The sequence below is a fragment of the Pseudorca crassidens genome, chromosome 16, assembly GCF_039906515.1.
Source record: "Pseudorca crassidens isolate mPseCra1 chromosome 16, mPseCra1.hap1, whole genome shotgun sequence".
NCBI classification, from domain to species: Eukaryota; Metazoa; Chordata; class Mammalia; order Artiodactyla; family Delphinidae; genus Pseudorca; species Pseudorca crassidens.
Window position 1 is genome coordinate 15,314,630 of NC_090311.1, and position 24,589 is coordinate 15,339,218.

Genomic DNA, 24,589 nt, shown 5'->3' on the forward strand with positions numbered 1-24,589 from the left:
CAGGCTCATATTCTGACTCTATCACCAACCAGTTAAGCAACTTTGGGCCACTCACAGAATCTCTCTGTGCCTTAATCCTCCATTTACAAAATGGCAATAATAATACCTACCTAAAAGGTTATTGTGGGGATTAAATGACTTGATATATATAAAGAACTCTTGCACACTGCCCCTCACATAGTAAGTATTCAGTAGATGTTACTGATTACCATTTATTGGGTAATCTGGCACCTACCTATCCCTTCACATTTCCTATGATCAAGTTACTCATAACTACTTACTACTGATGCAAAATATAATGTTCTTTAGTGTGTACACGCCTTGGTACGTATGTTTTTCTCTACCTAGAATGTCCTATCTGACCCCCACAATTTGTCTATCATTCTTCTACTCATGATGAAACTCACCATGACGAATTCATTACTTCTGAAATCATATAGCACTCTTTTCATAACCTGATTATAACACTTACTGTGCTGTATAAAAAATCAGTTTACATACCACCACCAGTGCCCAACTACTGTGTGGTGATGTAGCCCCCAAATCCTTGGAATTTCCCAAGTGATAGGAATGTCTCTGTTATTCATAGTGGGCTCAGAGTTTATGCTAATGAGGTGACTCAGATGGGAGCTGGCCCCACCAGAAAAACCAACCATGTGATTGGCTGGGGCTTTAAGCCATAAGAAATCAATCTGACTTCCAGAGTCAGAATGGGGCTAAAGATTGCGTTCAGCCTTATGGCCAATGATTAGATCAATAATGCCTACAAAAGGAAACCCCAAAAAATACTCTGTACACCTGTAAATCAGGTGAGCATCCTAAGTGGCAATACACACTGATATGTTGGGGGGGTAACATATGTCCTGAGTACCCAGCTTTGAGATGCTCCCAGATCTCACCCTATGTGTCTCTTCATTTGACTGGTCCTGATTTTTATCCTTTATAATAAAACTATAATCATAAGTATAGTGCTTTCCTGAGTTCTGTGAGTTATTCTAGCAAATTATTGAACCTGAGGGGGCCACAGGCACCTCTAAATTTGTAGCCAGCTGGTCAGAAGTGCAGGTAGCCTGGAGACCCCTGAACTTGCAGCTGTTATCTGAAGTGAGGTCAGTTTTGTGAAGGACTGTGCACTTCACCTATAAAGTTGGGCGCAACTTCAGGTAGCTGGTGTCTGCAATAGCCTGTATCTTACTCCTTACTGCATCCTCCAGGCTTATGACAGTCTCTTGAATTGAGGAGGTTATCAAATGTTTGTTGAATAATAAATTCTTATACAGCTGGAATAATTCAAACATTTAGATTCTGAATTCTTAGTAAAATGAAGTACAAACAGTATAGGCTTTTAAGTCCGGAGATTGTCAAGTCCTAATCCTGGCTCTACCATCTATTAGAAGTAAAACTTTCTCTGAGTCTCAATTTTCTCAACAATAAATGGGGGATTATAGTACTTCTTCCACAATATCCTAACAAGGACTGATGACATTTAAACTGCCTAGTACAGTGTTTACAATCAAGTGTGTATTCAATAAATATGAGTTTTCCATCTCTCTCAGGATAGTTAACAGGAACACTTGCTGATGAAAAGTCACTGGTTCCACCTTCACAGTCATATACTAAATCCCATCCTGCTAATTATCTTACAAAAGCTTCCTTTAGTATCAAGAAATGGCTGGTAAGAGTGTTCGTGAATCACTGTTAATTAATGCAGTCATCACAACTACTAGAAAAACAAATGAAAAGGCACACATCTAAATGATGGTCAGTCAATAATGTCATAAAAATAGAGGAATGGTAACGGTTATATCTAAATTGCTAAAAATAAATGTTTGAACCTAGTATCTTATCTAATTGTTGCAATAAATTATCTTACAATGTAATTATTCACAAGGCTCTGCTCCATTTTCTATCTATTGGTGTTAGATGAAAGGTTACTCCAGAATACCCTTTCTATAATTTTCAAACAACTCAAAAATTAAGTTCTACAAGTATCTTGAGCAATAGCAATATCACAGAATAAGCATCTAAGTTCTCAAGGAGTCATTTTCAAACAGTCATTTGGAAATACAGCCCTTACGTGTTTGCCCAAAAAAATAATAGTTTACATTCCTGTTAAAACAGAATATTTACAACATAAATAGTAAAAAGAAAAATAAAATTTAAAATGTTGAAGGGAACAATAAGCTTTTATCCATATTTAAATTTTTAACAATGACAGGACATATAAGAGATACTGTGTAAGTAACAAAAGTAAGGAATAATGTAATGAATAACTCTGGTCAACAATCATGGCAGTTAAATTGTACACTAAATCTACACTATATGCTCAAAAAATTTTCAATCTAATATATTCTCTCCTGTTCATAAAACATTTCATAATAATTTGTACATACATAATAAAGAGTTTTAAATTGATACTGAAAATGCTGTGATTTTAAAATTTTTAAATTAAATCTTACTACCTGACTACTAACAATAAAATATTTGGAAACAACCAAAATTCCCAAACTGTGAGAACTGATAGAAACACCTTCTTTATTAAACCACTAAATAAAGCATAACTTAACCTTTTTTACAGAATTTAAAATTTTATAATTTCTCTAAAATAAAAAGATAACTATAAAATATATATCTGTTAATTCCTTTGTCAGCTAGAACTCACAATAATCTATCCAAATACAGATAGTTCTGAAAACAGATTCAATTCACTTTAAAAGAATGAAATATGTACAGCAAGAATAAGGGGTATTTATTAATAAATCTACATTTCTGAAACAGTAACTACTTATCTCTGCTATATCAATGTTTACATTATTATATATACCCCTAAGTTGACAGTCACAGTATCATCATAGTCTTATACCATCTTTGAAGTTTAGCCATCAATGCCTATGCTAAATTTATTTTTGCAGTAAAGATGAGTATATATTTAAAATTAATAAATTATACAGTTACTTTTCTACAACTGACTATAAATTCATCAATTAAACATAACTACTCACCTAAGTACAGCTATTAAAGGTGCATATATTGAATCTCCATCATAAACATACATATGATCCCAGCTACATTCTGTAGCAAAATGATTGAATCTTAATCTTAACACTGCATTTGGACTGAAAAAAAATTAAAATATTTTAAAATTAATATGTAATATGTAAAGCACGGTCTAAAGAAATCTTAGAGTATTTTATTAAAAACCTATTTACAGATAATTTAGCTATAAATCCACACATCAGTATAAAAGATTGATAACCAGTTATATCTAATTTGTAAAAATGATATACAACTCCAAAATCTATTAACCAGCCATATGTATGTATCATCCTTTTCTAAAAATTTAGTCAAGAGGAAATGTTCTGTCTTATAAAAATTTAGTCAACAGGAAATGTTCTATGTCTTGACTAAGGTGGAGGTACATAAATTGTATACATTACTGAAACCTTACTGAACTGTACACTTAATATGGGTGTATTTCATTGTATGCAAATTGTACTTGAATAAAGTTGATTTTTAAATTCAACACTCAAGACTGTTCTTATTTCTATGAACTCTTAACTAGAGGTACTAATAAGGTCTTCAAATTTTAATCAAAAGGTCTCAATACGATATACTCTTATTTGTTAACAAATGAATGAGACCACAGGTACACAGGGAATTAATAACCTTGAAGTTTTAAAAAACCTTTAAAGTAACAAAAATAAAAACCCAGTTTTCCAAATAAACTCTTTAAAATCATAAAATAGTTCAAAAACAACTCATATCATTTATGATCCAGTCATAATATGTTTAAATAGATAAATTCAGTCTCAAGCCCTAATTACTGAAAATGCCTCTAAAAGGACAATTAACTCTCTCTTTTACAAAATGTTCTTTTTTTAACACCCTTAGAACTAAAATGCTGAATAGTATGAACCAATGGCATAATTCAGCATGGAATATTTTTATCCTTTCTATGCAGTCTTCAAATTCCATAATAAGCGATTTAAAAGAAACCAAAAATGCATACTTGACTTAATGCCATAGTAACATAACTTAAAAATAAATATATGTAAAAATCAAACTATTATCACAAGTAAAAGGGTATTGTAATTTACATTAAACATTATATCTAAAATTTATCAATCCCATTTTAAAACATCATGAATAATGTTTTCCAATAATAAGCAACAGAATAAACTATATAACTATGAAGTTGTTATATTTTAATGCTTTAACACTGATATAATCACCTTCTTTATCATTTCAGAATAAATAATTTAATGCAAATTGTATACTTACTAGCCTTCAATTAGCCATGTACATTTAGTTTTATACTTATAGTTAATTGGACCATCTGTTAAATATCCAGAAGGTTCTGTTAACCTAGAAAACAAAATCATGAAAATGATTACCTTAAAGTAACTTTAAGACACACAGTAGCACAAAAAATTTAAAAAGACACTAAACCAAACTTCCAAACAGGAGAATTTATTTACAACTTAAGAAAATTTTCAGATTGCCATATATCATCTCTCTAAATCTCAAAGGAAACTTATTTTGAATTTCTTTAGATTTTTATGTATTATGATTGTTTCATTTTGCAAAGTGGAAAAACACATTGAAAGACAACATTATACAGATGGGTTCTATGCTGATGCAAAATAGATTGTTAAACTTACTCTGCCCAAAAATTAGATAGATGCAAAAGAAAGAAGATCAAATGCACTCTGAAAGATGCAGATCTATGGACTAGAGAAATAGTATATGTACCTAGCACTTCTGGAGGTTACATTGTTAGCTATGTTTGCTTTTCATGCAGCAAGACTGCTAAAGTAGCTGTCACCAGACTTTATTGAATTCAGCTACCTGATTTTAGAATCATTTTCTTTCATCAACTTTATATCTAGTCCAAGAACTCAGTCAATTTTAAAAATAGGGTAAATCAAGGGTTTTGTAATTATCCTCTATTTTAAACACAGAAAAGAAAAAGATATTTAGAAAAGCTTCAAATTTTCAGAATTTTAAAATATTTAAACAATAACCCAATTCTACTTCATTTTGTTCTCCTTAGCTCCAGCCCAATTATATTTTATCAACAAAATACAATATTTTAAATAAGTAAGATATCTTCCCAGTTAGCCTTTATGTATTTATGTAGACATACACACACACACATACTGGCTTATCAGTCTTTATATATTCCCATATACATACACACACATATATTTATACATACATACATACATACATACATGTCTACACAGACATCAGGGTAATTATCTAGTTTTAGACAAAAATTAAATTTTCCTTATAGCGTAGAGTCTCAAAAACATTCAAGGAAAAGAGTTTCACTTGCCTAAATCAGGGATAACCGAAAGGTCAATTAATGTAAATGTTATTTGAAAGTCTTTCGTAATCCCTGCAAATTAGTTTGGGTTTAAAAAAGGGCTAATTCATGCTTGGAAAAGTGTTTAAACATTCCAATGTTCTCAAAGTAATATAATAATAAATTGAGCATTTTACAGTATCAGGTATCACTGTAAGCTCATAATGTGTTACCTCACTTAAAAATCTCAAAAGCCCCACAAGATAGTAATTATTAATTCCATATTACAGATGAGAAAACTGAAGCACATTTTAAATTACAAGTTAAATAGCTTGTCCTGATTTTTCACTTCCAATAATAGCTCCAGATGAGCTAATTCAGACAAACCTCCACTGAAGATAACTTAAAAAGCTAAAGAACAATGTTTAAATCTTATAAGTAACAAAATGGTAAGACCTACTAAGCCAAGATCCAGAAGTTGCAAATTCTTTAAAGAGGAACCAGGCATCCAGAGCTACTTCTGTTATGGAGAATTTTATCTATTTATTAGAGACTGCCAAAAAGCTGAGAGTACTTTTGATAGCCTCAAGGAAGAAGGGGGACAAAAGCTGGATGCAACAACCTACAAAAGGTAGGGGCTCAAATAAACAACACGGCACTCTGAACTGGGACACAAAAATTTTCTATAAGGGTAAAGGTGTACCAGAAACCAGCCATTACGTGGACTGCAACCCAGCTACAAGTCATCAGGATGACAGAAAACCCCAAGACCTACCACTGGCTTAAGGTGATACTAGAACTATCATGCCAAGGCTCCTAACTGGAAGATACAAAAATATTCTCTGAAGAAAGATAACATTATCCTAGTCCTCAAATTATTTCTACCAATAATTTTCCAAATAAGATGTCTACTATGATCAAAGATAGTAAGACACATAAAGATAGATGACAACAAAACAAGAACCAACAGAATATCTTCAGGAAGAGACCTGAAGATATTCCAATTGTGGAGATTATCAGATGTGCCCTATAAAACAAATATGACGTACTAAGTTCAAAAAGACAAAAGACATGATTTAAAATTTCGGCAGTTAACTGAAAACTGTAAAAAGTAACAGTATATTTGAAAAAAATAATGGAAATTCTAATACTGAAAACTACATTAATCAAAATTAAGAATTCAGTGGACGGGTTTAACAACACATTAAACACAGCTAAAAGAGGATGAGAGATCTAGAAGACAGGTCCATAAAAAATATCCAAACTACAGCAGGATGATTGAGGGTTCAACCCATTGGGTGTGGGTCACTCCACCAAGTAAAACTCCAAGGAGCCAAGATTCTAGTTGAGGGCAGGGGAAATACGGTATGGGGAGTGGAAGAACAGAACCATACGCATCAATTATGGTCTTTTAACAAATTAAATAGGTAAGTATCCTAACAACTTTACATAGTTTCTATTTGATACACACACACACACACACACACACACACACACACATATCCTCTCTCCTTCACATTTTTATTTTATTTACAAGCTGTAACTTTACAATTTAGACTTTAGATAATGGAATATTTAGTGCGACTATGACTGAATATGAAGAGCAATTAACATAACCAGTGATAGACACAATGACTCTCGAAACCTGCGTTTCCTCCTTTTGGACAGAGGATGAGAACTTCACTTGGAAAAAGTGTATCTTCTTAGGTAGAAATACAGCTTTGTTGGTTGCTGGGGAGTTCCCGTGTGTTTAGAAAGATGCATACAGAAGACGCTGAATAATTAAAGGGCAGACTGTGCCAGTTATCCATTGCCTCCCACCTCAAAATTCAGACTTTTTGCCTACTTTATGAAAATGGATCTGGGCCCTTTAAATATTTTTTTTTTCCAGATGGCAGGATGCTAAGCCTGCAGGCTTTGTCAATAGAGCAAGCTGGAGAGACTGCAGGAGGAAACAGATTTGCTGCCAAGTTCCAATGTACTCACTCAACAAGCTCCTGCAGCACTAGGTACTAGGCTCCTACGTACCTGATGGCCACCAGCACCCAGCCACCAACAGTTTCCCCCAGCACTTCCCCTCAGGCAGTTCTGCAGCAGAGGCCTCCAGTGAGACACCACTCTGTGAACAGCTTTCCCCAGCATCCCATAAGTAACCATGGCAAGTTCCAAAGGGCAGATGTTAAGCAAGTGGCAGGTACAGCTTTACAGTGACTTTTCTGCCATTCAGTAAGCCACAGCCTGCTCTCCCAACAAGGTCTGGATCTCAGGCCAGGTCACAGGGACTCTCACTTAAGTGTTCTATCTCAGCCATAACAGTAGTAGTGGCTGCTCCTTGTATCTACTACTTCTATATTTTGCAGAGTTCTCTTTACTTCTTACTAGCCAATTTCTCATTGTTCCAATCTGTGCTACAGTCAATAATCCTTTACATTAAACTTTTCCTATTAAAATTACTGTGTGATTCTCTTTCCTAATTGGACCCAAACCAACCAATAATAATAAAGGATATGCAAAATAAAATCACAATAGCGTACCACTATGGACCCAACAGAATGGCTAAAATTAAAGAGATTAATAATACCAAATATTGGCAAGGATGTGGAGATAATTCTCATAGGATAAATCAGTACAACTTTAGAAAGTAATCTCATATTATCTTGCATAGCTGAAAATAGACAGTTGCCAACAGTGTCAGCATTACACCATATCCTCTCAGACCCTCTGACCATTTCCATACACTCCAGCCTGACTTTCTCGGGCCAGCACCTGCATCTATGTTCAAGGGCTCCCTCTATCTACTAGAACCCACTCTTCCTATGCATGTGGTGGGCTGAAAGTGCCTGTGAATCAACATCCTCCCAGGGCAGCCCTTAGCCAATGAATGATTTGGAAAAACTCCAAACTTGCTTATCTCTTTGCTGCAATAATAATGAAGTGCACTTCCTTGTGGGATTTGGCTCCAGTCACCCAGTGTGGTACCTGACTTGATAACATACCTCCCTTATTGGCTCCTTCTCTTCTATCACTTCTGTCAGTGTCCCTGAATCTCCCAAATATACTACATGTGCTCAATTCTTGTCTCAGGATCTGCTTCAAGGTGGTGGAGGGGAGTGTGACCAATCTAACAGTACCAGGAACTTCAAGATGGGCTCTGGGGCTGGATCACTCACTGGCCAGATGGCAACAAGAGTCACACTGAGGGTGGTAGAGAGAGTGGCAATAACCTGTGGCATGCTATAGCTCACAATGACAAAGGCTTTCACTTTTGCTGAATTGAGAGAGGATACCAGAGGAAGGTGATGCACTGACTAATGCAAGAGACTTATGTGATATCTCTAATATTTGAGAAATAAAATAGCAAGGGTAGTTACAAGGACTGTGGAATTAGTTGACTGATGTTAAAAGCCATTGATATGCTAAAGGCAGAAAACTGCAGCAGAGTGCCTGTACTAAGACACCGACCCATAAGCAGCTTGCCCCAAGATCCTATAAGACTCAATTCACCAACCACCAATTTTAGATACAGTGTAAATGCCAGGGGACTCTGTAACATTTAAAGAGACTATTTCTGAGGCCAGAGGGTTGACCAAACTGGAAAACCAGCCCAGGACCAGATTATGAAAGGAGCAGAATTACAGAAAAAGTTTAGTTCACAGCCCTGGCAAGACTTCAGTGCTAAAGATAGTGCCCCGATACCTAGGAGGGTGCCACCTGGTAGATGTACTTGAGAACCTTGAACCTCTAGATTTATTTAACCCTTTGGGCCTGCAAAAGTCTTTTAGAAACCAGGGCTGACAGTGAGAAAAATAAATTCTCACCCTCTTTAAATGACTACAGGCATATCTTCTTTTCTTGTACTCCACTTTATTGTGCTTCACAGATATTGCATTTTTTACAAATTGAAGGTTTGTGGCAACCCTTCATGGAGCAAGTCTATCAGTGCCATTTTTCTAATAGCATTTGCTCAATTTGTATCTCTTTGTTACATTTTGATAATTCCCACAGTAGTTCAAACCCTCCACCAGCAAAAAGATTGAGACTTGCTGAAGGCTCGGATGATAGCATTTTTTAGCAACAGAGTATTTTTTAATTAAGGTACATACATTGTTTTTTTAGACATAATGCTATTGCACACTTAATAGACTACAATATAATGTAAACATAACTCTTATGTGCAACTACATTATTGGGAAAACCAAAAAATTCATGTGATGCTTTACTGCAATATTGGCTTTACTGTGGTGGTCTGGAACTGAAACAGCAATATCTCTGCGGTCTGCCTGTACCTGTTCTTAAGCCACAACAAGAAGTAACACCAGAATTGAATTAAATCAATGTAATCAATCAATGACAACTGGCTACAGGAACCATGTATTCAAAAGCCATGTAATTAGTGGCAGCCCCATATACAGTGACCATTCAAAAATAAATAAACTTAAAATCCCCAAAAGTCTGACAACTAAGCAATAGACTAATAAGTCTCAAGGACAATTAGAAAATATTTTTAATTGTTAATACTAAAACCACACCATATCAAAATTTATGAGATGAAGCTCAATCATTGTTTAGAGAGAAATATATAGCTCTAAATGTATATATTAAAAAGTTGAAAATCAATTATTTTGATATGGGAATTTGAGAAGCCACATGCATGCCCAGGGAGACTTTTCTTGGACTACAAGCTCAGAAAAGACCTGAGAAGACTCTACACTTCCACCTCTAGCTAATTTTCAGACTCAGAGCAAGAAGGAAGTGAAGGGTAAGGCAGAGTCATAAACAATGTGGCTAAGCTCTGAAGCAGTGTCCCAACAAAGTCAATGTGCACAGAATGGGAGAATTCTTTATTTTTTCTTGACTCCAAGCATTTGAGGAAATCTATGTCAAAACACTAGCTTACCATAAACTATAGGAACAGAGACTTTAGAAACCACACAAAACAAAGAATACAGTCATTACAAAAAATAGTTTAGAAAAGTCATTAAACAAATACACAACTACAATAAACCCTGAAGAGGGGGAAGAACTTGATTTCTAGAGTTATCACATTATAATAATCAAATGCCCAGTCTCCAACAAAAAAATTACAAAGCATACAAAGAAACAAGAAAGTATAGCCCATTCAAAGGAGAAATGAACAGATACTGTCTTTCAGGAAACAGAAATTGAGCTTGTTGGACAAACACTTTAAATCAACTGTTTTAAATATACTCAAAAATTCTAAAGGAAATCATGGACAACAGCTACAGGAAACCAGGAAAATGATGTCTCAACAAATAGAAAATATCAATTAAGATTTAGAAATGTTATGATCACAACCTCATATAAAGTCTGTATAAAGTTCCTCTTGATCTAAACAAGGCTTAGATCCATCAGTAGGGTCCACTAAACAATCCTTCTCCCTAGTTTCTAACTGACAGTTGTAACAAACCCTTAAAGTCAAAATATTGCTATAATTTAAATTACAAAAACCCCAAATCAGGGCTGAATCAAATGATACAAATTATCAGACATAAATTAAGCCTGTATGATAACAGTTTAGAGCCTCAGAGACTTAATTTTAAAGAAAATTCTAATTTGTTCCATGACCTTACACCACCACTTCTATTTCAATTTCTTCTCTAATGGAAGAAGAGAAGTGTAACATATTCAAAAAGTACCTTAATATATAGTCAAGAAATATATAGCTCTTTTAATAAGAAAATAAAGCCGGAAATTTAAGAACAGGAGGCTTTGCAACTATCACCTACAATATAATCTATCTTCCTAATTAGGAATATACCTCCCAAACTGCGTATGAGGAAATCTAACACTACTGGGGATTTCTTTCCCCAAAACCCCTCTATTTCTCTACCACCCCACCTACTCGAACTGACCCAGTCCTGTGCTATGTTGGGAAATTCCTTACCCTTAGTTTAAAATACATTTCCCCTCCTCTAAAGAAACATATACTCTAGGAGCTACAACTATAATCTGTATCTCCCACCTATAAGAGGTGATGTGAAAGAACTGTTATGTTTCCCCACCTAGGCTACACAACAGGAGTACATGAAAGCCACCCACTCTGTCCCATCCGCTTCACCTTCAGAGGCACAATTACACAGACTTAAAAGAAAACTCTACTCACCACAGCCCCTGAAATCCTTCTGTACCTTCATCACCCATTCCTAGCAAAAGCCCCTACCAAGAGCCTACCTTTGCCTCTACTTACTGCAAAGAGGTTTCCTCTTTGCCACTTTCACTCTACTAGAAACATGGAGGGGCTGACACCAACCAAGATAAAAGGATGGAAAATCCTTTCTCACCATTAAGAGATAGGAGTAAGGGGGGAAAACTCCTACCACTTCCACAATAAGGAAGGAGCAATTCCCCTTTGTAGTTTCCTGATCTCTTCTTCAGCTTGAAGAATGTTCACCTCCATGCCACTTGAGCAAAGAACTCCCATTACACACTTTGGACATCTTCACAACCTGGTACTGTTCTAAAATTCAGAAGTCTTACACTCCAAGATTACACTCTGACCACAAACACCTAGTTTCCAATCTATTTCTTTACTTCTTACTCTTAACATCATCTGTACATTCCAGCTGGGTAGAGATTTTCAAAAATTAGGTAGCATATAATTCAGCTACATAAAAGGTAAAACAGGCTTCTTCTATTTCTAATGCCGTTTCTACAATGCATTCTAAGTTTCAAGTAATTAACTTATTTTTAATTTGTAGCAATCATGTTCTTGGATTGAGAACCATATTGACATGGTTAATCTAGATCAGGGCTCCATAAACTACTGGCCTATTGCCGATTTGTGTAAATGAAGTTTTATTGGAACACAGCTACACCCATTTGTTTACATATATCTAAGATTGTTAACATGCTACAAGAACAGAGTTGAGTATTGGCAACAGAGACCATCTGGTGTACAAAGCCTAAAATATCTACTATCTGGCCCTTTACAGAAAAAGTTTTGCCAATCCCTGTCTAGATGCCTGCACATGCCCATATGCCTTGCCAATGTCTCATCTTGCTGAAACTGCCCAGTCTAGAGCCCTTAATCAAATAAGCATGCTGAGCTGTTTATAACACAGGAATGGCCACTACTAAATGCAGGAAAACGAGCACAAACATGAAACAGAACTAAAATTAAATCAATTAAAGTTTTATTCTCTATCCTAGCCATGAATACAAAATTTGATTAAGACATTTTAAACATAAGAAAAATGCAATAGTTTTAACATTATAAAGTATTACAGGAAACAATAAATCCTGTTTATCAAAGTATCTGGTTTTACTGCCAGCATAACCACTCTACAAAGAAGAATCAGATCCACTCAGGGCTAGTCTTTACACAGAGTTGCCTTTGGAAGCCAACCTCACATGCAAGTCTTTTGTTAAATAGTGTTTTTATTTAAAATATTATTTAATATTTATTGATTTCTTTTTAAACAATATGAAGAGAACCTCTAGATTATATTATGGGTATTTTTTTCCTCTCTGCACTACGATACATTATTGTATTACACCGTGCTGAGCTTGCATTTCTTGTTTTCTTTATAGTGCATTCTGCATCCCTCACTCCCAAGTCTGCATTGTCTGTCCACCTGATCCCTAATAAAAGTTTAGGTGACCTTGACTGCTAGAGCAGAAGTCTCCAAACCTTAATCATCATGCTCTCTTATCAGTAAGAATTTTTATTATGTAACTCAAGTAAATGTATATTTACATGTTAATAAACATATACTACTTTAAATATTGTGCACTCTAAAGTATAAATTTTAAAAATCAAAATTAAAAATAATAGTAGTATAAGCCCTAATGCTTTCTTCCCACACTCCAGTAAGTCACCTTGGGTATCATCCCACTTTTTTTTTTTTTTTTTTTTTTTTGCGGTGCGCGGGCCTCTCACTGTTGTGGCCTCTCCCGTTGCGGAGCACAGGCTCCGGATGCGCATGCCCAGTGGCCATGGCTCACGGGCCCAGCCGCTCCACGGCATGTGGGATCTCCCCAGACCGGGGCACGAACCCGTGTCCCCTGCATCGGCAGGCGGACTCTCAACCACTGTGCCACCAGGGAAGCCCTGTCCCACTTTGAATGATCACTAATTTGTACAAATCATATCCTGGCCACAAAGGTACTGACTTTATTAGTTAATATTTTCCCCCATGTAAGTACACTAACGAAGCTGGCTATACCAGTTGGACTGGCCATCAGCACACTAACTAAAATGTCTACAGACTGGCCACAGTGACAGCAAACAGTATGTGCTTAGTTAGCTATCAAGTCTAATATCAAAGGAAGGAGCTAATTATACCTCACCCTCCAGGATTTGTGGTGGAAAATCACTGTGATAACCTCCCTTTTGCCATACAACATAAAATCATGAGAGGAACACCAGGGGGCAAAGGTCATGAGGGCCATCATAAAATAAATGGCAAGCAATATTCTTGGCATGGGAGATAAAACTGTGAATCATGGAAGGTCTCTAGAAAGCAGATTAGTAGTGACCTGGGGGACAGGGAGAGAATGGAGAGTGAATGCTCTTGAATACAAGGTTTACTTTATGGAATGATAAAATGTTCTAAAATTATGTTTACAGTTGCACAACTCTCTAAGTGCATCTTAAAAACCATTAAATTGTGTACTTGAAACTAGTGAGATTTATGTTATGTAAATTACATCTCAATAAAGCTATTAAAATAAAAAACAAGAAAAACTAAGTAAAAAAAGTCTCTGCCCTCCTGGACCTTACATTCCAGAACAATGTTGTCCAACAGAACTTCCTGCAATGATAGAAATGTTCTATACATGTCCCGTACGGTAGCCTCTAAGCACACGTGGCTACTGAGCACTTGAAATGTGGTCAGTGCAAAAAAATGAACGGAACTTTTAAAATTTAATTTTAATAAATTTTAACAGCCACATGTGGATAGTGACTGACACATTGGACAACTTAGTGCTAGAAAGAGGGAAGACAATATACGAACAGCAAATAAATGTAGAGCATATAAAGTAATGATACATGTCAAATAGAGGGCATGATGGAGCACTCCCCATCATACAGATAGATATCTATAGAAATATGTCAGGTGTGTGTGTGCACATATATACACATACATATATGTATACATATAAATACATAGAGATATTCATTGTATCTATATGTACCTACATGTAATATAGATATTCAGATTATTTGAATACTATAATATTTCAATTAATAGGAAATTTTTTTATCCTTGTTGTATAATCTTCCTAAGCTTTTTTGAAAAAATAAATTAAAAAACTACTTTTGAAATCATTCCATGTGTTGAAAAAATGTTTTTTAATTCTACATACACAGTGACCATTATTTGGGTTCCTTTTCTACAGTACAGTGATGCTCACCATTTTGAGATCCGAGATCACTTTTGAGAATCTTGTAAAAGCTACTACCTCCTGCCTAGAAAAATTCGTATAAATAATATTTTATATACATATCTGAGGATTCACCAACCACTCACAGCCTATCCAGGAACGTGACATTAAAAGTTCCTGTTATAATATACATTTAAATAATCAACAAGCTTGGAGATAAATAAAATATTGCTATATCACAGAAAATTATTTAATGAGCTTAGACTTTTCTTATGGCATCTCTGTGTACTGTAAAACGCACTCATTCATACTAACTTCACAAAGGACACGTAAGAACTCTGTAGAACAATACTCTCTTTTCACTGAAGAATAAATAAGACATGACTGAGAAACTAGAAGAAACAGGCAAAACTTTAGAAGAGCTACAAGAATCTCAGCCTGGTCACCTAACGGGTATGTTACTCAAACTCCCTAAGCCTCAAGTTTCCTTGTGTGCAAAACAGTTATAACAATAATGCTTATTTCACAAGATTGTTTTAAAACCGTAATGCCATAAAACTTATCAAGTGTTCAGTAAAGCAGCAAACTAAATCCATGCAACATTCATGGCACATTGGCAGAAATAGATCTCAATCCCATGTCAGTTTGGTATCAAAACTCATGATCCTAAGTACCCCTATGCTATCTGGAAATCCAGAAGATTATGAATTTATAACTGAGGAGAAACTTCTTATTGAAGAGTAGAAGATGGCTTGCTATAGAAAATGAGCCAGAAAGACATGTTTGGCAACTCAGCTATCACTTAGTAGCTATCAGACTTTGCATAAATAATTGCTTCAGGTCTTTCACTCTCTATTCCCACTGTAAAATGAGAATAACAACATCTACCTCACAGGATTTTCATCAGCAATAAAAAAGGCAATACAGGTAAAAGCTTTTTCCACCACATAATATCATTTCTCCTCTAAACTCATAATTTAACGTGTGAAATGTTAGTTTTAATGCTATTAATATTAGTCTTACATGAAATAGTTAGAATAATAAATTCTACTTTCTGGAAAAAATTCATTATTAGCATAATTATATTGTCATAAAATACAAATGAAGCCTGGCATAATACTTAATACATCAAAACGTGAAAAATGATCTTAAATCTTCTATTTTTTTATGAGACAGAGAATCAACTTGAAAATTCCTAATTTATACAGTGCTTTTATTTTTTAAACGCTTATTTTACTTACCAAAAAAAAAAAAAAAAAAGAATCTCTCCCTCCCCACTGGAGGAGACAAATGACAATAGAGTCAGCTCCCCTTATCCTCCTAACAAGAGAAGGGAAACAAATTACAAAGATGAGGAAGGTGAAAAAGGGGATTCTTTAAATCTGTGTATGAAGTCCTGGGCATGCCCTCGGGTGCAATATGTGAAACTGAGCAGAATCAACACAGCAAAACTAAATTGTAACTAAGTGGGCAGTCTAATCTCAGCACAGAAGAGAGCCAGCACACTCCTAGGATATGGCCAAGAGAAATTAAAGCGTATGTCCATGCCAAAACCTGTACACAAAAAATTCATAGCAGCATTATTCACAGTAGCCAAAAGGTAGAAGAAACAACCCAAATGTCCATCAGCTGATAAAGAGAAAAACAAATGTGGAATACCAATACAATGAAACTTGACAACATGCTAAGTAAGTGAAAGAAATCAGTGACAAAGAACATATAATTATATGATTCCATTTCTATGAAATGTCCATAATAAACAAGCTCATAGAGAAAGTAGATTAGCAGCGCCTAGACTGGTGAAATTGGTGGGTAGGGAAAATGGAAAGTGACTGCAAATGGGTGTGGGTTTGCCTTATGGGGTGATGAAAAAGTTCTAAAACTAGAGAGTGGTGACGGTTGCACCACTCTCTGAATATACTAAAGACCACTGAATCATACACTTTAAAATGGTATTATGACATGTATGAATATTATGGTATATAAATTATAACTCAATAAAGCTGTACTTTTAAAAAGTGAGCTAGGTCATACATGCCAAAACGAGCTAACTGCCTCCTAGAACAGAATATTTAAATAGGAACAAGAGTCTCATACATAATACTCAAAATATCCAGGATACAATCCAAAATTACTTGCCATACAAAATCTCAACGCATTTGAGAAGAGATAATCAGCAGGTACCAGCACTGACATGACAAGGATCCTGGAATTATCTGTGAAGAATCTTAGAGCAGCTCTCAGAAAAATGGCCCAATAAGCAGCTTCAGACACTTTTGGAACAAATACAAAAATATAAGTTTCAGCAAAGAAACAGAAGATGTAAAGAAGAACAAAATGGAAAAATATAACAAATGAAACGTTTTATAAAACTCACAAGAGGGGTCCAAGAGCAGAACAGAGAAGATAAAGAATCAGTGAATATAGAGATACGTAAATAAAAATCATCCAGTCTGAAGAGAGAGAAAACAGATTGAAGGAAATGAACAGAGCTTTAGTGACTTAAAAGTTAGTAACAAAAGATCTAACATTTGTCTCATTGGAGTCACAGAAGGAGAGGAAAAAGTGTGGAGCTGAAAACAATATCTGAAGAAATGATAACAGAAATTTTTGCAAATTTTGAAAAAGATGTAAACTTACAGAACAAGAAGCTGAGCAAAAAATAAGCAAGGTAAACAAAGAATTCCACACCCACACATATCATAACCAAATTTCTGAAAACCTAAGAGAAAAAAAAAAGAAAGAAAGAAAGAGGAGGATGACACACTACCTAGAGGAGAACAACAATTTGAATGACAACAGATCCCTCATCAGAAACCTTGGCACCACTCACTACCTTAAATACTCCAGTTCTTAGGCAAAGGAAGATATGATCAAATTTGTGTTCTTTCAAGCAAACTCTGGCAGCAATAAAGGACAGATGAGCAAGAGAAAAAAACAGAAACAGAAAGATCAATTAAAGGGCTACTGCACAAAAAAAAAAAAGGGGGGGGGGGGGCTACTGCAACAACCCAAGAAAGAAAACTTCAGGACTTGACAAAAACGATGGCCGGAGAGATGGCAAGGGTGGCAAACCTTGAGAGAACGGCAGCAGCACGTGCATATGCCGATCAAATCCTAAGAGAAATTCTGTCTCTTCAAAAGCAAGAATAACTGGGGAAAAGTGCCCCTTCAAGCCAAAGAGTGTGGGGGGAATCCTAAGGAAGAGGGAGCTGAAGATGCAGATACCCTAATTCTGTGTATGAACCCACATAAGACTCAAGCTCAATCTGAGCTGCTCACGTGTGGGACAGACCAAAAAGCAGCTTATCACAGGCTCTGAGAAGTGAATTAAAATTTAAAACACCACAAAGTCTCAGACTAATCCCTGAGTGGCATGTGTGCATTTAGATCCAAAGCTCTGAAAATGGAACGAAGATTAGAACCACTGCCCTCCGAAAGCAAGATAGAGAATTTGCTACTTGTACCTAACCGGTTAGTTGCCTACTAAATAAAAATAAATAAGTAAATAAATAAATCAGCATTCTCCAGGGAATAACAGGACCAAGAACCTACATAACATTCAGAACATCCAGAATAAATCCAAAATCACTCAACATACAAAGAACCAGGAATATGTAACAGATTCTCAATGGAAAAGATAATCAATAGATGTCACTCCTGAGAAAATCCAGAAATTGGAATCATCAGACAAAGACGTTAGGTATTAAAACTGTACTCCATGGTATAAAGGTAAAGACACTTAAATGAAATGGGAGAAGTTTTCAACAGGGAAATAGAAATCATAAAAAAGAACACGACAGAAATGTGGGGACTGAAAACTATATCTTAACTTTGAAAATGACTGGATGGGTTCGAAAGCATAGTGGAGATTGCAGAGGCAACCGTCAGTGAAGTTGATGACAGTTCAATCTAAAGAAAGAAAAAAAAGAGTTAAAAAAAAAAGAGAGAGAACAGAGCCTCAAGAATTTTGTTTAAGCCTAACATTAGTATCACCGAAGTCCCAGAAAGAGAAGGGAAAAAGACCGGTGCAGAAAAAATATATTTGAAGAAATAACGGTTTTTAGAAAAATCCTGTATTTGTGAAAGACATAAATATAAATTCAAGATGCTCAGCAAACCCTAACCACGGTAAATTCAAAGAAAGCTACACACAGATACATCAGAATCTGAACTGCTAAAAACAAAAGTTGCATAAAAAGCTTGGAAGTAGCTAGAAAAAAAAATGAAATGATACATACGGGGGAAAATCATTAGAATGACTGCGGATTTCAGAAACTATGCAGGCCAGAAGAGAGTCAAGCAACATCTTTAAAACACTGAAAGAAAGGAACTGTCAACCCAGAATTCTGTACCTGGGAAAATATCTTTCAGTAAAAAAGGCAAAATATTCTCAAAACAAGGAAAACTAAGAAAGTCCATCAGCAGCAGTTGTGCTCAAAAAGAAATCCAAAAGAAAGTGATTCAGACAAAAGGGAAATGACACTAAGAGTTAATTTATAACTTGAGAAATAAACAAAGAGCAAAAGGAAGAGCAGATATCTGAGAAAATATAAAGGACTATTTTCCTCCTCTTAGGTTCTTTAAAGTATGTATGATTGTTGAAAGCAAAATTTATAACTTTATCAGATGAGATTTGCCATACATGTAGATGTGATTATATGACAATTATAGCAAAGGTCAGCAGGTGAAGATAAATGGACCTATATGGTTCCAAAATTTCTTAATTTTCCTGAAGTAATATATTACTAACTCTAAATAGACTATAAAAAGTTAGCTATTCATAGTGTAATCACTAGCACACTAGCATAACCCCTAAAAAATAATACAAAGACATATACCAAAAGGGCCAACAGAAAATTAAAATGGAATGCTAAAAAAATATCCAAATACATTAAATGTAAATAGTCTCAACAAACCAATATAAAGACAGATTATTAGACTGGATTTTATATATATATATATATACACATACACATACATATACACACACACACACATCATTCTTTCCAAGTCAAAAAAGATACATCATGCAAACAATAAGCAGAAGAAAGCTAGTGTGGCTATTAATGTCAAAGTAGATTTCAAAGTAAAAAGAATTACCAAAGAAAAAGAGATGGGAAACTATATTATGATGAATGGGTCTGTTCACCAAAAGACATAACAATTCTAACTGTATATGCATCTCAAAAAAAGCTTCAAAATACAAGAAGCAAAACTGACAGAAATGAAAGGAAACAAACAGATAAATTCATAAATACAGTGGGAGACTTCAACACTCCTCTTTCAGTAATCAACAGAACAAGCAGATAGAATATCATTAGGGATACAGAAGATCTAAACAACATAAACAACCAACTGACCTTCTTGACATTTCTGTAACACTCCATTCAACAGCAGAATATATATTCTTTGAACTGCACATGTAACATTCACCACGATAGACCATATTCTGTCCAAAAAACAAGTCTTAACAAATTTATAAAAACTAGAATCATAAAAGGTATGTTCTTTGAACATAATGCAATTTAACTAGAAATAAATAAAAGAAAAAGCTCTGGTAAATTCCCAAATATTTGGAAATTAAACAAAACAGTTCTACATAAGCCAAAGAGAATGTCTCAAGATAAATCATAATTTAGTTCAATTACACTGAATGAAAATCAAAGTACTACACCCCATAATATGTGAGATTCAGCTAATGCAGTGCTTAGAAGAACATGTATAGCATTCAAATGCTTTTATTAAAAGGAAGAAACAACTCAAATTAATGATCTAAGCTTTTCATCTTAAGAAACTAGAATAAATAAAAGTAAGTTAAAACCAAAGGAAGCAGGGATTCCCTGGCGATCCAGTGGTTAAGACTCGGGGCTTTCACTTCCACGGACCTGGGTTCAATCCCTGCTCAGGAACTAAGATCCGGCAAGCTGCGTGGCATGGCAAAAATAAAACAAAATAAAATAAAATAAAGAAGCAGCAATCAATGAAACTGAAAAAACAAGAAAAGAAAAAATAGCAGGAATCAATGAAACGAAACACATATTCTTTGAAAAGATTGATAACATTAATGTCTAGCCAGACTAAGCAAGAAAAAAGAAAACATAAACTACCGATATCAGAAATGGAAGAAGAAATATCACTAAAGACCCCACAGACTTTAAAAGGATGATAAGGAAATATTATGAACAACTTTATGCCCATAAATTTGAAAACTCAGATGAAATGGACCCATTCTCTGTAAGATACAATCTGCCAAAACTCACGCAAGAAATAGATAAAATGAATATCCCTGCATCTATTTAAAAAATTGAGTTCACAGCTGCAAGCCTTCCACAAAGAAATTCCAGGCCCAAATGGCATCAAACATTTACCAAACATTTAAGAAAAACATTTACCAAACATTTAAGAAAAACATTTACCAAACATTTAAGAAAAAAGTAATACCAAGTCTACATAAATCCTTCCAGAAAACATAAGAAGAGGGAGCATTTCCTAACCCATTTTATAAGGTTAGCATTACACCATAAGGAAACCAAAGACATTTCAAGAGAAGAAAATTACAGAACAATATCTCTCAAAAGCAAAAATCCTCAACGAAATATTAGCAAATTAAATCCAGCAATATATAAAAAGTATAATATATTGGGACCAAGTGGAGTTTACCCCAGGAATGTAAGGCTGATTAAACATTTGAAAATCAATCAATTTAATTCACCAATATTAACAAACAAAAAGAAGAAAAACCAAACGACTGTCTCAATAGATATAGAAGAAACGTGACAAAATTCAACATCCATACACGACTGTAAATGGAAACATTCTCAGCTTTTTTTCCTCCTGTGTAGGAAAAAATCCAGTTCTTCTCTACTGTGTGCTTCTTCCCCATAAGTCTCCTTTACTATTCACACAACCTTCGCTTCCGGTCACCAAATGTATGGAGGTTTTTCCCCACCACCAAGGAATTCACAGGCAACAAGCAGAGTGTCCAAGAATTCAACTCAGTTCTGACACTATATAACAGGAAACAGCATCAGATCGCACAGGTTAAGGTTTCAGTCCCACAAGACTGCCCCCCCACTGAACCCTGCCCCACTTCAGAAACCAGTTGCAAGCCCAGATACCACCTATGCTTCTGACCAACTGGCCATAGACTAGGGGATCCAAGGACCCCTTCCTTGGGTTTAATTAATTTGCTAGAGAGGCTCACAGAACTCAGACAAACATTTTATTTACTAGATCACTAGTTTATTATAAAAGGATATAATTCAGGAACAGCCAGATAGAAGAGCTACATAGGGTAATACATGGGCGAAGGGGTTCAGTGTTTCCCTGCCCTGTTAAGGTGCGTCACTCTCCCAGCACCTTCGTGTGTTCACTAGAAGCTCTCTGAACCCCAAACTTTGGGGATTTTATGGAGGCTTTATCATGTAGGCATGATTCAGCATATCTCTACTTTCAGCCATTCTCCCTTCTCAACAGAACGGGGCCCAGGGCTGAAGATTCCAAGCTTCAAACCATGACTTGGCCTTTCTGGTAACTAGCCCTCATCCAGAAGCCATCCAGGAGCTACTACTATCACCAGGGAAATTACAAGGGTTTCAGCAGCCCTGTGTTAGGAACAAAGGTAAAAGATGAACATTAGAACAAGAGATGCTTCTAGTGCTCTTATCACTTAGGAAATTATAACGGTTTTAGGAACTCTGTGCCAGGAACCAGGGGCAGAGACCAATATACATTTTTCCGTTATCTCAACTCTCAAAATTAGGAATAGTAGGGAACTTCTTGAACCTAATAAAGGGCATTTATTTTTAAAAAGCCTGACATGCAACTAACATGATACTTCATGTTTAAAGACTGAATGTTTTCCACCTAAGATTGGAAACAAGGCAAGGATATCCACTCTTGTACTCATATTCAACATCAGGTTGAAGTCCTAGCGAGTACAACAGAACAAGAAGAAAAATAAGGGCATATAATGGGAAAGGAAGAAGTAAAACAGATGCTATGATCGTCTGTATAGAAAGCCCCAAAGAATCTACAAAAAAAAAAGCTACTGAAACTGAGTTTAGCAACATTGCAGGATACAAGGTCAATATACAAAAATCAATTGCATTTCTGCATAATGAAAAAGAACAATTAGAAACTGAAATTAAAGGAAACTATCAATTACAATAGCATCAAAGAATACAAACTATTTAGGTATAAATCTAACAAAATGTATGCAGTATCTGTATCTGAAAAAAGAAATCAATGAAAACCTAAATAAATGAAGAAATATATCATGTTGATGGACAAGAAAGTTCAATATTGTCTAGAAGTCAATTCTTCCCAAAATGATCTCTTGAATCAACACAATCTCAATCAAAATCCCAGCTTTTTTTTTTAAGAAATTGACAAACTGATTCTAAAATTTATGTGGAAAAGCAAATGAACTAGAAAAACCAAATGAATTTTCAAAAACAGAAGCAGAGTTGGAGGAATCTCACTATCTAATTTTAAGTCTTACTATAAAGGGACTTTCCTGGTGGTACAGTGATTAAGAACCTGCCTGCCAATGCAGGGGACACGGGTTCAAGCCTTGGTCCGGGAAGATCCCACATGCCACGAAGCAACTAACCCCCTGTGCCACAACTACTGAGCCTGCACTCTAGAGCCCGTGAGCCACAACTACTGAGCTCATGTGCTGCAACTACTGAAGCCTGCACACCTAGAGTCCATGCCCCACAACAAGAGAAGCCACCACAATGAGAGGCCCGCACACCACAATGAAGAGGCAACCACTCGACACAACTAGAGAAAGCCCTCATGCAGTAACAAAGACCCAACATGGCCAAAAATAAATTTAAAAAGGAAAAAGACTTACTATAAAGATCCAGTAGTCAAAAGAAATGCATTTCCCAAAGTAAAGATACATGAATCAATAGAACAGAACAGAATCAAGAAATAGATACAGAGAGAGAGACATCCACCTCATTTTCAACAAAGGGGCAAAAACATCAATGAAAAAAGGATAGTCTTTTCAGGAACTAGTCATTCCATAATGAAAAAAGGATCAATTTACCAATAGGATATAATAGAAAATTTCATGCACCTAATAACAGAGCTTCAAAATACATGAAGCAAAAATAGATGTGACTGCAGAGAAATAATAGTTACAAAATTATAATTGAAAATTTCAATACCCCCTCTCAATAACTGACAGAAACAGAAAATCAGAAAGGTTTTATAAATCTTACACATAACATCATACTTAATGGTTAAAGATTGAATATTTTTCCTTTAAATCAAAAAACAAGACACAGCCAACCACTCTTATCACCTGTATACATCACTGTAATGGAGGTTCTAGCCAGTGAAATAAGGCAAGAAAAAGAAATGAAAGCCATCCAGATTGCACAGAAAAGGCTTATAGTATTTTTACTTGCAGACAACATAATCATCTATGTAGAAAATCATAAGGAATCTACAAAAACTACTACTACTACAACTAATAAATGAGGTTAGCAAAATTGAAGGATACAAGACCAAATACAAAAATCAGTTGTATTTTCATATTTTACACACACACACACACACACACACACACACGTATATATAATTTACAATAACAGCAAAATATATTAAATACTTAGGGGAAAATCTGACAGAAGAGTTGTAAGACCTGTTCACTGAAAACTTTTAAATATTTTTGAGAGATTAAAGAAGACTTAAATAAATGGAGAGATATACCATGTTCACAGGTAAGAAAACTCAATATCGATAAGGTGTCAACTGTCCCCCAGACTGATGTATAGATTCAATACAGTCCCAAATAAAATCCCAGCAGGTTTTTTTGTAGAAACTGACAAGCTGATTCTGAAATTCATGTGGAAATGCCAAGGACATAGAGTAGCCAAAATAACTGAAAAAGAACAAAATTGAAGGACTTAAACT

General features: G+C 35.2%; 1 protein-coding gene across 2 annotated transcripts in view; it reads right to left on the minus strand.

Moving 5' to 3' along the window:
* The window catches only part of ATRNL1 (attractin like 1), a 682,506-nt gene that overhangs the window by 652,156 nt on the left and 5,761 nt on the right, over positions 1-24,589 (minus strand). For both annotated transcript variants that reach the window (XM_067709302.1, XM_067709301.1), the window contains exons 2-3: positions 4,282-4,365; positions 3,003-3,116 (exon numbers count right to left, since the gene is read on the minus strand). In XM_067709302.1, coding sequence (XP_067565403.1) covers positions 3,003-3,116; positions 4,282-4,365 — 198 coding nt within the window. The remainder of the gene's footprint in view (positions 1-3,002; positions 3,117-4,281; positions 4,366-24,589) is intronic.